The 14,553-nt window shown below is 38.2% G+C and overlaps 1 protein-coding gene and 1 long non-coding RNA gene across 5 annotated transcripts; one reads left to right on the top strand and one right to left on the bottom strand.

Moving 5' to 3' along the window:
* Positions 1-887: 887 nt before the first annotated feature.
* LOC104911976 lies at positions 888-4,916 on the bottom strand. Its single transcript, XR_794322.3, has 2 exons — positions 4,118-4,916; positions 888-1,019 (listed from the first exon to the last, which is right to left on the bottom strand). It is a non-coding gene; the product is annotated as an uncharacterized LOC104911976 (long non-coding RNA).
* On the top strand, positions 1,012-13,124 carry LGI1 (leucine rich glioma inactivated 1). 4 transcript variants are annotated; one of them, XM_010714546.3, is made up of 9 exons: positions 1,290-1,376; positions 1,738-1,809; positions 5,147-5,283; positions 5,700-5,771; positions 5,875-5,946; positions 9,835-9,906; positions 11,135-11,304; positions 11,704-11,868; positions 11,955-13,124. In XM_010714546.3, the coding sequence occupies exons 4-9, from the start codon at positions 5,746-5,748 to the stop codon at positions 12,770-12,772; spliced, it is 1,323 nt and encodes a 440-aa protein (XP_010712848.1). In that variant the 5' UTR covers positions 1,290-1,376; positions 1,738-1,809; positions 5,147-5,283; positions 5,700-5,745; the 3' UTR covers positions 12,773-13,124. The 4 variants fall into 4 exon arrangements, with proteins under 4 accessions (XP_003208091.1, XP_010712846.1, XP_010712848.1 ...); XM_003208043.4 differs by lacking the exon at positions 5,147-5,283 and having other exon boundaries at positions 1,012-1,367; XM_010714545.3 differs by lacking the exon at positions 5,147-5,283.
* Positions 13,125-14,553: the final 1,429 nt, after the last annotated feature.

Here is a 14,553-nt window from a genome sequence, read left to right as displayed (position 1 = left end):
TACCATTCTTTATATAATAACACTTAGGTGCTGCTTAAGTTCCCTATAAAATATTTATTATAGTTTACTGTAAAGTCTCTGGGACGAGGGCTGTATTTTGCAGAGGATTCCTGCTGCACCTAGCACTATTTCCAACTGCAGCATCCAGGCAGTACTGTAAGCATTCATTGTACTTATCTTGTCACTTTTCAAACAAAGTCTTTCCTTAACTTTGGCTATAACATAGCTAGTGTTTAAATAACATTTTTTTTTCATCTAAAATGATCAAACGGTCACAAGCAAATAAACTTTTAAACTGAACTTTTAATTAATGTTCTCTGTTTTGAACAATGCCCAATTCCCTATCTTTAGCCAGCTCAGAAACGTATAGCAAATAAAAACTTTTTTTTTTCCTTAGAAATACAGTTGGGGTCTATTTTGCATGAGAAAATATTTTGTTTAAGAATAACAATTGTAGGCATTCTCTCATACATTGTAATATTTTCCATGTGTGGCAGCTTGCTTTTCAGTGGTACAAATATGTGCAATAAGGCTAAGGATAAAAATTAATCTATCAGCTTTTGCAGCAATTGCTTTTTATGGTTTCACTTGATTCCATTTTCCAGGGAATACTGCCTTTGGTTCTGTTGCTTACAATATACGAAGCATAATTCTTCAAGGTTCCCGAGGTTGTAGGGATCCAGTAAGAGATGACTGATGCCCCCCGCACACACACATACTCCACCCCACACCCACTCACCCACCCACCAGCAAAACATAATGCTGTACTATTTTTGGCAACAGGGAGCGGGCCTCCCTGTGAAAACAGAAAGCAGTGTATTTCTCAGTTACATCACTTTGCAATCTAATGCTGTGTTGTGCTCAGTGTTTTTGTGGTGATGCAAGTCTTTCTTTTTTTTTTTTTTTCCTTCCTTCAGCCGGTTGGATTTTCCCCATCTTACAGCACCTCGCAGGTCTCTTCTCTCAGCAGTACGTTGCCTGAGTGAGTGGAAACACACAGATCAGCTGCAGGTTTCTATCTACAGAAACAGAGTGAAACAGAAAGAAAAGGGTTGGGAAAGCAGAAACAAATATTGACCTGGACTTATAGAAAGACATCCAATGGCTGAATAAAGAACCCCTGTTCATGATTTGGGATATTCTTTCAACTGGCTGGAACAAGAGCGGATCAAAAGAATGGGAAATGCCAACAGACCCTTTAGAAGAATTGCTTATTTCTTATGCCTTTTATCTGTGCTTTTGCTGACTGAAGGGAAGAAACCAGTGAAGCCAAAATGTCCTGCCTGGTGTACTTGTACCAAAGATAATGCTTTATGTGAAAATGCCAGATCTATTCCTCGCAGCGTTCCTCCTGATGTTATCTCACTGTAAGGGCTGTAAGCATTTGGTTATTTAATTTATGATTTAAAATGAACTGGGATGTGTGCATACCGAAGGATGCTTGCTGCAGGGAGTACCTCCAGCATTCAGAATCATCAGCTAATGTGTTAAAATTGTGCTGCATTCTTGAATTCTGCTTTTTACATCTCTTTCATCTGTCTGTCAGTCTGTGTCTCTGCACGAATACCATTTCATACCTGCTTCTATGCTGAAAGAAACCTGTAACATTTTTATTTAAAAATATATATATTTTTTCAGTACTTGCATAAATACATTTCTCTGTGATGACCAGATTGGTGTTATAACCATGCATATGTGAGACTTCATTAATATAAGATTGTTTTTTCTTCTTTCCAGATCCTTTGTGAGATCTGCTTTTACTAAAATCCCAGAAGGGAGTTTTTTGCTCACACCATCTCTGCAGCTTCTGTGAGAAATATTTATATGATACAATTTTTGTTATGAAATGTATATGTATCCTTAAATAATGCAATAAGGTTCTCAATATTATTTTGATGGGAAATAGGAAAGAAGGTTCATTAGATGACAAAAAAACAGGACTTTTTAGTAATGTGAAAGATAATGCATGTTTAATTTTTTCAAAGTCTATGTACTTGGTGTTTTGCAGGGATATCTGTTGTCAGTGCTACTTTGAATGATTGAATTCCGGTGCTTTTGGTGACAGAATGTGTGCTATCTTTATAGGACTTTAATTAATATTACAGTAGGTATTTGAGCATTGCAACAACAACTGTTCTTCCTGTTTCTCTCCTGCAGCCCTGGGGCCTGATCACAATATAGAGCTTCCCATTTGCAACTTTCATTGCCCGTGAGCTCAGAGCCCCCCAGATCAGGCCCTTGTGTTCCGTGGGACAGGTCCTGGACTCCTTTTCCATGTAAAATTGCCACTGACTTCTGTGGAAGTTCAGTCACTTCAGTGGGAGTTTTGCCTTCCTTGTGTCTCCTTTTGACCATTATTTATGATTTCATGTATTTTGAAAATGCACAAAAGTATTGAAAATTTCTTTTAATTAAAAAAAAAAGCAGTTATGTTAAAATCAAAGACTGTGATACATAGAAAAAGAGTGCTTTTGGACATTTAAAAATTGGTTGCATTTCTATATAGGTTTTTTACAGGTTCACAGGCTTTCCTAGAAATGTGGGCATATGATTACATAATTGTCAGCTATACAAAGGTAGAGGGGGTGTAACCTGAACTGTTTATAGTGGATGTGCCACCAGCCTGAAACACATCCAGGCTGGTCTCAGAAATCTGGTGAGAAAGGCAACTTGATGTGATCAAAATCCAAATTAGACATCTGTCCCGGGCTGACTCGGCATGCAGGCTAGATGGGGTCAGAAGTGTTGTGTTGATGGATTGGAGCCCTAATGCTGTCTCGTTAAAGTGTTGGTGCACTGATAGCTGAAGCCCTGACCCTAGCTGTACTCTGCTACCTCAAGTGGAGCTGATAAGGAGGTGCAGACGTACTGTACAATTTTGGATACAGGGTAAATAGGTAAATGCAGTTACTATGGAAACCTAAATGCTTTTCCATTGCGCTTTATTCCTGAGAATATTTTCCCAGGTGGTCACTGATCACAAAAGGGACAAATTTCACATATCCCTTGCAATGGACCTTTCAAAGAAAAGAAAAAAAGATGCACTGGTGGAGCTTGTGTCTGAAGAGGGAGTAGGACATCATCATCGTCTCTCCTGGCTACGATGTGCCACCTACACTTAGCAATCTGCTGCCAGGCAGGCGGGGATGGGCAGGGTGGAGCAGGACAGACACATTCTGGTGGTTTTGAGTCATTATAATGTCCGAGGGTTGTAGTCTCTGACAATGGCTTTTGGCATTTTGGTAGTGGAAATAATTTGCAAGATCTGCCTTAGGCTTCACTGGAATGCATGTTCTCAGCCACTGTTAATAATGCTGCAACAAAAGCTGCACTCCCAGAAAAGTGATTTTTGTTTCCTTATGGGCTTTGACAAGTGATCTGTTAGAATGGTGCAAGCTATCCACAGACTACTTCTGCTACCTAGCAGTTCTAAAAATACTGACTGCTTGTCCAGGTGTATCTCTAATGTGGGAGCCGAGCTGCTTGCAATCTTTGGGAAGGCAGAAGCAGGGCTCTATCTGTGGGGCCAATACTCCAGTTTCTATGAAGGAAGGAAAAACTTCCATATTTGGCAGAAGATAGAGTAACGCAAGTAAGAATATGGAAAACTATGGTTAATTAAAGGAAGTTTTAGCTTGGTGTGATTATAGCTGTATTGGTAGGTTTAATTTAGCCAATGGCAAGATTTAGCAGCCTGCGTGTACTTTTACATAATAGTCTCTCCAGTATGCCAATCACACGTTTCTGAGTGTGGAATATGTCTGCTTCTATTATTATTTACTATTGTTCTTACTATAGTAATGGCAGTGGTCTCTGGAAAAATCATGGTCTTAAGGTACTAAACACTGCATAGCAGTCCCACATCAGGAGAGCTTTTCTTCCTGAATAGTGCAGATGGTATGTTCTGTGCTCTTTGTGTGGCAACAAAAACATGCAGCATCTACAGAAATAAGTGAAGTGCCAGCAAAAGTGTTCCCGAAAAACAGGGGGTATCTCCTTGCTCTCCAGCACTTTGTAGCTGTGTCTGTCAGGCAATGTGCACAAGGTGCCCTTATAAATGGATGACACAGAAGCACATGGAGAGAAGGGAGGTAAATCATAGTGTTAGGATTCATACCTGCCAGCAGCACAGCTCCTGCCCCGCAGTATGGTTCTTAGCTATCATGCAGCTGCCTCTCTCCCTACCTCAGAAGTAATTTGGTGATCAAGCAGAGCTGGTTCTTGAGGTCAGAAAGTGGGAGAAAAGCCACTTCGTGCATCAGATAGACGGGATACAGACACTGGGGGGAGGTACAAGCTGGGAGGCAAATGAGCTCACCAACTACTAGACCTATGCCATGATCCTTGCAATCTTTACAACAGCCAAAGTATTTAAAGAGATACTACCCTATTCTTATAGCATACAAGCAGGGCAGAATGCAGAAAAATAAATATTATCCAGAGAAACCATGTCAGAAAACAGAGTTTCATATAGTGAATTTACTAAACTGGTCTTCAGGTTCATGGACTTTATAAAAATACTTATTTTCTCTATGAGAAGAATCCATTGTTACTAACAAAAAGGAAGAATTTCCTGATTGTATTTTTGTAAAAATGTAGGAACATATTTAAAGTGGAAAAAGTGCAGTCTGCAGTAGCCTAGCGAGAAAAACAAACCAACTGGAATTTATTCCTAATGTAGACTACAAAGGAAGAGATTAACTCATTCAGTGAATTAATTCATACTTGAAAATCTTGAATTCCTGAATGCCTAAGGATATCATAGTGTAAGTCTATTCATCCATCGGGTCCAACTTAATAAAATATAGATGTGCAACTAATATTCCACTGAGGAAAAGTAAAGTTCATCTTATTTGACAGTGCCTCACCATTTTAAGGGTGTGGCAGTTCTGAGCTGCATTAAAATGGGCAGATGCAAACATGACTGATAATCATAAAGCTGGAAAAAATCAGTGCTAGTCCACTCTTAAGGGCTACAAGATTACATAAAATTAAATGTGTTGCCAGTATTTTTATTGCTAGATGCATGAAAAATACATGCACCTGCTGAGAGTGATCTCCATCAAGTATTGCGTGGCCTTAAAAAAGTAGTTCTGAACACTGACTGAATTAGAATAACCCTAAGAAATTTCACATTTTTTCTCAGGAAACTCTCAGTACCCTCAGGTCAAACACGCTCACAAGTTTAACTCCTAACTAAGGATTTTTCCTACCTGTCATCTGTGTAAATTCAACTTGATGTCTGGCTTGTAAACTAGATTTTTCTTCACATTGTCATCCAAAGTAAGTATTCAACGCAATTTGGACATCTATAGTACTTGAACATTTCACTGTTGTCTGAGTCTGTCCTCAGTGGCTCTTGTACAATGCCATTGTTTTATTGGCGTGTTAAACCCACATTTACATCCTACAGAAGTCAGTGGAATTTTATCAGATAGTGCCAGTATGCAAGATGGTGAGCTGCTGGGTCCTTCCATTGCACCAGACAATACTGCAGTGTTTCAGCAGTGTGTTTTAGCCTTGTGATCCTGTAGTGCTTACATAGGCAAACCATCAGTGGAAGTTTGGCCTGCTATGGATCAGTTGAACTAAATGATTTTAGTAATTTTTCCCAACCTTAATGATCTTATGGATTGCTGAACTATTTTCTAAAGCTGCTAATAACCTAATAGCCATTTGTTTTACATTTCTTCACACAGGTTGTTTACGTCCAACACTTTTGATGTTATTAGTGATGACGCTTTCATGGGCCTTCCTCATCTAGAATATTTGTGAGTGGATAAGATAATTTTTCCTGGCATTATTGAATAGAGTGGGTGGGCTTCCACATTCCAGGCACTGCTTTGACCAGAATGACTTTACGACCCGTTACAGGTTCATAGAGAACAACAGCATTAAGTCAATTTCAAGAAATACTTTCAGAGGACTGAAATCTTTAATTCACCTGTAAGTAAAGTGGTTGAATATATTTCTTGGTATATTTAATATAGTAACTGAACCACTGTGTTGTTTAGTATAGCATTTTGATATGTAGCTAGTCACATTTATTTAAGCAGTACTACTGTTCATTGAATTAGAATGCTAATCTTTGTGTTTCCACCAAAGACTTCTAACCATGGTTAGTTATGTAGATGGCTGGGACTCCAACAGCCTCCAAACAGTGTTTGTCATGGCAGCTTCCTTTCCTGCTTTGCTCAAGGCACTGAGGCTTTCCAGCTGAGCAAGAAGACACAGGAGAGCAGGGTGGGTCAGGCAGCTGGTTACTGCTGAGGTGAGGTAGGAGAGGAAGGCCCAGTTTGGGACATGAAGGCAGTGATTGGCACTGAGATGCCATGGTGGTGAGAGCCAGAGGGGCAGCGGCAGGCCTCTTTCCATGCACCAATCTGGCCTGCATCCAGGGCAGTATTATGGCCATCCATCCACTGAGCTGTACGGTGGATCTGCCCTTAGGCTTCAGCAGAACCAGCAAACCTACAAACCTGTGCTGCACCCTGTCCTCTGCTGAACCCCAAGCAGCCCGTGATGGGAGTCTGTCATGTTCTTGGGCACCAACACCAGGGCCTGCCATTGGGCTGCCCCACCATTGTGGGCAGACCCTGCCCTCTGGGCACTGGCACTCACAGACGGTTAGTTCACGCTGTGCTCAGGAGGTGAAAGGCACACTGGCAACAAATACTTTTAGCTGCAAACACAGAGGTAGAAGCATCATGTTCTCATCTATTGAGATGATCTTTGCTCATCTTTGGCTTTTGATTTCTATCTGACATCAAGTTTATGCATAAGCAATACTTGTGTTTTTGCAAATACAGTTCTTATTGTAAGAAAACATTACAAAGATGCTTAAAGAGAAGGAGGCTAAAACATGTAGGGTGCGCCTGACATGGATTTATACACAACTCTGAGCATTTGCATTCTGCAGCATTTATCTTGGGGTGCTTGTCACAGGCGGGGGCGTGGATTCTGACCTATTGGCCCTAGCACAATAACCTCAAGGAGGGCTTTGAAAGAGGATCATTTAACTTTTTTTTTTATATATTTAGACATAGGAGAAAGCAGAGGTTCAATCTTACATAGTTAATGCATAAACATAATGGTTTAATTGCAATTCATCAAACCCTTTACCACATAGTGAATGTACCATAAAACATTTCCTTTTTGGTCAGCGTAGACAAGATTAACAGCTGCCTCAAACTGTGACTGCTCATGTGTATGAAGTTACTTACAGAATGGCTCTAGGTCTGAGGAAGGGGAGAGAAGAGAGGTATATAAGCAGACTGTGTACATCCTATGGGAATCCAAATTAGAGGTACAGGCATAATTGTAGTATCATTAAAAAGGCAGATAATAGGATGTGGCTGATAACTGGGACTCTATCTTCGAAATATTTATGCACATGAATAGCTTTATATTCACAAATGGTACCAGTACATTATTTATTATATTCATTTACTTATTTAGTAGCTGCTACTGCCTGTGAAAAAATTGCTTTTCCAACATAGAGTAAAGCAGTGTCTTCTCCACAGAGCGTGCAGTCCAAGAGTAACATCTTGTCTTGACTGTGATGTTGATTTCAGGGGACACTCCAACAGTTTCATAAGAGAATAACACATGCAAAAGATAGAACCACACTTGAGGAGCCATTGTGGTTTGCATGTGGTTGCACACATATTTTTGGAACACAGATTTGTGCAGCGTGCTGCTATTGCACATGGAGAGCTATTCATCAAGACAATGAGAATTTTGCAGAAAATAATCGCAAGGGCAGCTCAATTAGCAATGGAATGTGAATAGTTTAATGTGTTTGTGGACCTACTCCCCACCCTTTGGGGGAAATTGTACTTACATATTAAGAATAATCATTGGTATCCTGAGGCATTTCTCATTTAAGAAACAGGAGAGTGTTTGTGATACATAAAGTATAATAAAAAGAAACACAGTAAACTAGCACAGAAATTAGTTCCATGGAGTTAGAGAAGAATACCAACTTTGTTCTGTTTATTCTGTTAATTTTCCTTTTCACAATATAAGTTTTGCAATACAGTAAGCTATCCAAACATTTGTATTTTTATTATGCAATTATCTTTGATAATTACAGCATGTCTTTTTGGTAAAATAGAGCCATCTACTATTTGTTATGCAACACATTTCATTTTCTGTTTAGGGTGGACTGAGGAAAAGAAAACACAGTTGTGTCTTTCGACTAATTTACTAACTCAACATTAAAACCTTACCATTAGGATAAGGAAATAATTTCTATGTTTCTATATTCCACATATCATTTTGATTGCCTTTCTTTCAGAATTGCAAGTATCTGTCCATAAGCATAACTTCATGTTTGACTCAACCCTTATTTTCTTATTATAAAGCAAATATCAGGTACAGCATCTAGACACGTCAGCGTTTCGTAACATACAAGCATGCTTTTTAACAGTGGAATATAAAATGCAAAGTTTTCATCCAAAAATTGGCAAATGCATAAACCTTGTATAAATTTTTCTGTTAGTCAGATTCCCATGGCAGCGGTGAACCACTGTTATTTCCAAGGGCACTGGCCCTTTTGATTTGATATAATCCAGGTCATAAAGAAAGTATAGGGCATTTTCTTGCAAGTCAATTTAGCTTTATTCACATGAGTTACCTGACTTTGAAAGAATTTTTCCTGAGTGTAACCTTAAGCATAAGGGAAGCACATGATCCATACACCAAAGTGTTGCAATCATATCTACTTTGAGAGCTGCCATTAGAAAGGGTCTAATGGCATCCCGTATTTACTATCCTGATTGGGAAAAGAACACTGTTTTTAATGAGGCAGTTGACCCAGTAGGTCTAGGCCTGTTCTTCAATTCAAACGTGTGCCTAAATATCTTTGCCTGGCAAAAGAAATTGTAGTTAATAAATAATTTTTGTATGTATGACTAAAAATAGAAAAGGTTCTAAGAGTTACTAGCTACACATTCTAACTGGGATATTAAATTAGAATGATTTCTTTCCATTTTCATTTCTTTTCATATGAGAGAAATAATCAAAAGAAACGTGAGCTGTACACTACTGAATTATTCTTTTCCTGGTGTGCCCTTGGTGACATTCAGGAGAACACAGACCTTTGGTGGACGTACAGAGATTTTTCCATCTGAAATGTAACACATTCCTTGTTTAAACACTGCTCGCATTTCCTCCTCGCTTTACTAGCTAGAATACTCATTGAATTTAAGGGAACTTCCCCAACATTAAAAATTGAGAATTAACACTTTTTTTGCTGGTCTCACACACACATACTTACATACACCTATTCTGGGAAAGAAATTCATGTTGATCAGCAATTTCTTGTCTATCGCTGCATCTTTCCAAAAATTATGAGCTAAGCCTAAATCCAGTACAATGAAATCTGACATTAAGGTTTAACTTCCAGAAGAGAGAAAAGAAAGTGGGAGGTTACAGTAATATGAACACTATGTATTGGTATCTTCTAAGAAAAACATTAGTAGATCCAATCGTGACTAATTGTTTTAAAAGAATGTTGTTGGCAAAACACCAGAGGTGACTGCACTTGTTACCCTGCTAAGTGAAGTACTGTGAATGCTATGAGGCTGCTGAAGAGTCGGAAAGCAGGAGGACGCAGGGGGTTTTAGTGGAAGAAAGAGTCACAAAGTAAAAGAGCTATTCTTAAAAGCAACCTTGTAGAAATAAATACTGGAGAATAGTAGAGTTCTTTACCTTAAGGGGAAAAAAAACCCAACACACAAAAACAAATAATCAAGCAGCACAGTATTAATCCTTGCAGAAAATGTCTAATTTCATGAGCTAGCACTGATATTTAAGTATCTTCTTTTACAGGAGTCTCGCAAATAATAATCTCCAATCGCTTCCAAAAGACATATTCAAAGGCTTGGATTCTTTAACAAATGTGTAAGAAAGCAATTAATTAATCTATTAATTGTACTAAAAATATAAAGAGATGTTTTTAGAGGACATTCTGAGTAACCATTCAAACCAATAGCCAGTAATGGGATCTTATTACTGGGTAGAGAATACACAGTATGGGTAGGCTCGATTTTTGGCTGGTATTATCGATCAGTTGTTTTAATTTGGAATATTTGACTAGTTATGAAGATAAGTGGTACTGTTTGTAGTTGTGTAAGAGATCTGCATGTTCATTAAAATGGTGAATAAGAAGGAAATGTCCTAAGGGATGCATGAGAGAACATGATGTGAGGAGAGGGTGGAAGAGATTTAATGCAAGTGATATATCTATGTCCAAATAAGTTCTGGGAAAGCTGTCTTTTATCACAAAAGCATAAGTGTCTTAGTAAGTGCCACATTTCATACTAAATTTAACTGCAAACAAAAGCAAAACACGAATTTGTTCAAACATACAGCTTAGATACCAATAAAAATACAAAATATAGATAAACAAATAAACCCTATAGTTGCTTTGCTGAAGTGTGTTCTGTTCACAGCATACCAAATTGTGGTTCACCTGATTTGGGATAAGGAGAGCAGAACATGCATTCTGCTCCTGGCACAAACAAGGCAAGCTGGATTCATAGTGACAGTAGCAGGTTGTAGAGATGGTCAGTGTGTCCTGCATCACTGCTTGGCATGACTGACTGTAGCCAGCTGGTGACACAGTCAAGTCCTGGCACTTGCCCATTCTTGTCCATACTTTCTGAAATCTGACCGAAGACAGCTGTAAAAGACTGAACTCCTTTGCTTGTGTCTCCTAAACCCCTAAATGAGTACATCCAAAGGAGATAGCAAATGCTGACTGGCTGACCATCAGGGCACATTAATTTCTGTTTTATCTAGAATGTTCATATTGAGAAAGGGAGATCCCAAGGAACAGCTTCCCCAAACATGGGGCAATCAGTTTGGTAGGCCTTCGTGAAACTCCAGACTTGAAATCAACAAAAACTTCCTACTGATTATCAAGTTAAGCTCTCCTTAATAGAATTAAATCTGTGTGTGTTCTGATATGTGGATTTAACTGTAGGTCAGGAAAAATTAATCCAGGAAGCCATCAACTGAGAATAAGCAAAAAAGCACGTATTTAACAGGAGCCTAGCTTGTTGTTGTCATGCAAGGAGAAAAACAGCAGCTGACTATTTATTTCCAATGCATGATTTATTTGTTGTAGAGATCTTAGAGGCAATGCATTTAATTGTGACTGCAAACTGAAATGGTTAGTGGAGTGGCTGGGCAGCACCAATGCAACTGTTGAAGACATTTACTGTGAAAGCCCACCAGAATACAAGAAGCGCAAAATCAATAGCCTCTCCTCAAAAGAATTTGATTGCATTATTACAGGTAATGTCCTTCATATTATATACATTTGGTAAAGTCAAAGCTGTATCTTTTTTATTCTAGGGTCCATTTGCAGGAAGTCTACATGCTGGCTGGAAGTTTCACTAAAATCACTATGAATTCTCTGCAGGTGCAAGTCCGACACAGGAAGCACTGAGGATTTGGTACACTCTAGCTTCTATTCAGGCTTTAAAATGAAGGCTATGAAGAACCAGGGCACAAAATTGCACTTCTTTTTATTGGGAAATATTGAAAAACAGATTATAGTCCTCCTTTATCATCAGGAAAAATTGGGCTAGTGATTAAATACTGTAATAAAGTGTTATCTGCTAAGCAAATGTTCTTTCAGTATAGTATGGAACCTATCTCTGTAATTCTCATATGTTTTGTGCGCTTTTGCAGAATTTGAAGTTTTTCAGTCCCTGCCATATCAATCTCTATCGGTAGATACTTTCTCATACATGAATGATGAACATGTGGTTGTTGCACAGCCTTTCACTGGAAAATGCATCTTTCTTGAATGGGACCATGTAGAAGTGATGTTCAGGAATTATGACAACATTACAGGTATGAGCATTCCTCACCAAATAACACTGCAACAGCTGATAAAAAAAAAAAGTATGCTAACACTGTCTTTTACTTTTCTTTTATAGGTACTTCAACTGTTGTGTGTAAACCTATAGTTATTGAGAGTCAGCTGTATGTCATTGTTGCACAGCTGTTTGGAGGCTCCCACATATATAAAAGAGATATTTTTGCTAATAAGTTCATAAAAATTCAAGATATTGAAATCCTTAAAATCAGAAAACCCAATGACATTGAAACTTTCAGGATTGCTGAAGACTGGTATTTTGTTGTTGCAGACAGTTCAAAAGCTGGTTTCACCACTGTTTACAAATGGAATGGGAATGGATTTTATTCCCATCAGTCTCTGCATGCCTGGTACAGAGATACTGATGTGGAGTTTCTTGAAATAGCCGGCAAACCGCATTTAATTCTGTCAAGTAGTTCCCAAAGACCTGTAATATATCAGTGGAACAAAGGAACAAATGAATTTGTTAAGCGTTTTGATATCCAGGATATGGAAGATGCATATGCGGTGAAACATTTCAAAGTGAAAGAGGATGTATACATTTGTTTAACAAGATTTATTGGGGACTCTAAAGTAATGAAATGGGGTGGTTCAGCATTTCTGGATTTACAAAGAATGCCATCCCGAGGGTCAATGGTATTCCAACCGCTTCAGATACGTAATTATCAATATGCCATTCTCGGAAGTGATTATTCTTTCACTCAAGTCTATTATTGGGATGCTGAGAAAGCAAAATTTGTGAAGTTTCAAGAATTAAATATACAGGCACCAAGATCTTTCATACATGTCTCCATCGATAAACGAGATTTTCTCTTTGCTTCCAGTTTTAAGGGAACTACATTGATTTATAAACATGTCAGAGTTGACTTAAGCGCATGACACTCATAAATCTGAGGTTACATCAGACTTTCTGCCATAAGTGGACAAAATGAACTAAATGCATGATGACTCTCTTATCTTACTTCCAAATGAATGCCTTTAAAAGTTGAGATTGCTAGAACAAAGTATTACTAGTATCTTCATCTTTAATTGTCAAGTCTAGTGATGTTGGAAGTTGCATTTTTTAACAAACAGAAATTAACTGTTCTTTGCATCCACAGTATGTAAATATGTGTGCAACTGCATCTGTTGCTATAAAGAATATTAAGATGTACTTTTCCATTTATTTATTCACCTGTTTGAAACAACTGCCAAATAAAATGTTTACATTTTGTGTCTTTCACATTCCAAATATTATTTTCAGGTGATACTTTTTATTTGTGTATATATTATACACACACAAGATAAACTGGAGAAGGTGTATTGCCCAATTCTGAGTTGTACTGCATGGAGGATGCACAGAATATCAGGTGAGTTTTGTGTATAATTGTGTGTAAGGTTTTGATGCAAATGCAGCATAGAACTTCAATCCTACTAACAGTCATCTGGACACATCATTGTATTTATGTGAAGCTTCACTGGTTCAAATTGGCTTCCACCTAGAAAAGTAGGATTCCATTCTATAGATCTGGCTGTAAGATGGGGCTTTGTACTGTTTATAGTTGGAAGTAACAGATTGTTGAAAAAAAATTACAGAGAAATCAACAGAATAAATCTGATGTAAAGGTCTTTCTTTCTCCACCTTACACTGAAGCAGCGCAGAATGAATCTCAGGAATGACACTTGGGTTATCACTGTGCTGAAAGCTAAAAGCACAGCTTATTTTGCAGCTAGCATCATTTCTGTATCTGACCTGTGACACATCGCTTGCACGAATTCTGTGTATCCTTGTCAAGTCTTTCAGTTGTAATCACAATTATTTAGTCTTCACTGAATTTCTTTTTATTGTGAAGGAGGGGAGGGAAAATGAGGTCATTTGGTAAGAGGTATGCCTGGAGTTTCAGGAATTTTGAATGTGGCACAACAAACTCCATTAGTGTAACATCTGAATCTCCAGGAAATCTGCCTATGTGTGTTAAGTTACGCAGAGTCTAAGTTGGGCATAAAAACCCATCACACTCAAAGTTTAAATAGTCTTTTGTTTACATACACCCAGCGCATCACCTGTGAGAAATCAGCACTTGCTGCTGAAGATCATTTGGTGCAGCTCAGGAAGAGAACACAAATTCATTTTAGCTACTTTTGCACTTCACTTGAAGTTATTCAGCCTTATGCTTCAGTGCCATCTTTAAAATATACATTAAAATACCGTGTATATTTGTTTGTAACATTTCTAGCACGCACAGACATTGATTGGCAAATCAGATTTTTACTATGCTTGTCAGCTGGTGACATAAGTGATCTGGTGAGCTGGCAGGCTCCCCGTAATTACAAAGACTCTAAAAGACTATTTCAGCCTCAGTAGCTTTTCCTTTGCTGATGGTGCTGCTATGAGCAGTTGCCAGTGCCGCAGGCAAAAAGGACACATAATATGTAAGAAGCCAGTTCTAAACAGCGGGCTTCTATGACAAAGAATAGCTTTTACATTCAATGTTATTAGAAAAGAAAAAATCATATGTGAACAATGCTACTCTAATAAGCTAATTTTTTGTGCCTTTTTATCCATAGCTGCTTATGCTCTGGTCAGTATTTCACTTAAAACCACTCACTGTATATAATCTGTGACTAGAAAGATTTAATGTTGCACAGTCATAAGCACCAGCAAGTTTTTTATTAGCACA

This window comes from Meleagris gallopavo, chromosome 8 (assembly GCF_000146605.3).
Source record: "Meleagris gallopavo isolate NT-WF06-2002-E0010 breed Aviagen turkey brand Nicholas breeding stock chromosome 8, Turkey_5.1, whole genome shotgun sequence".
NCBI lineage: Eukaryota > Metazoa > Chordata > Aves > Galliformes > Phasianidae > Meleagris > Meleagris gallopavo.
The sequence above is the reverse complement of the archived record's forward strand: the minus strand, read 5'-3'. Positions and strand labels throughout refer to the sequence as shown.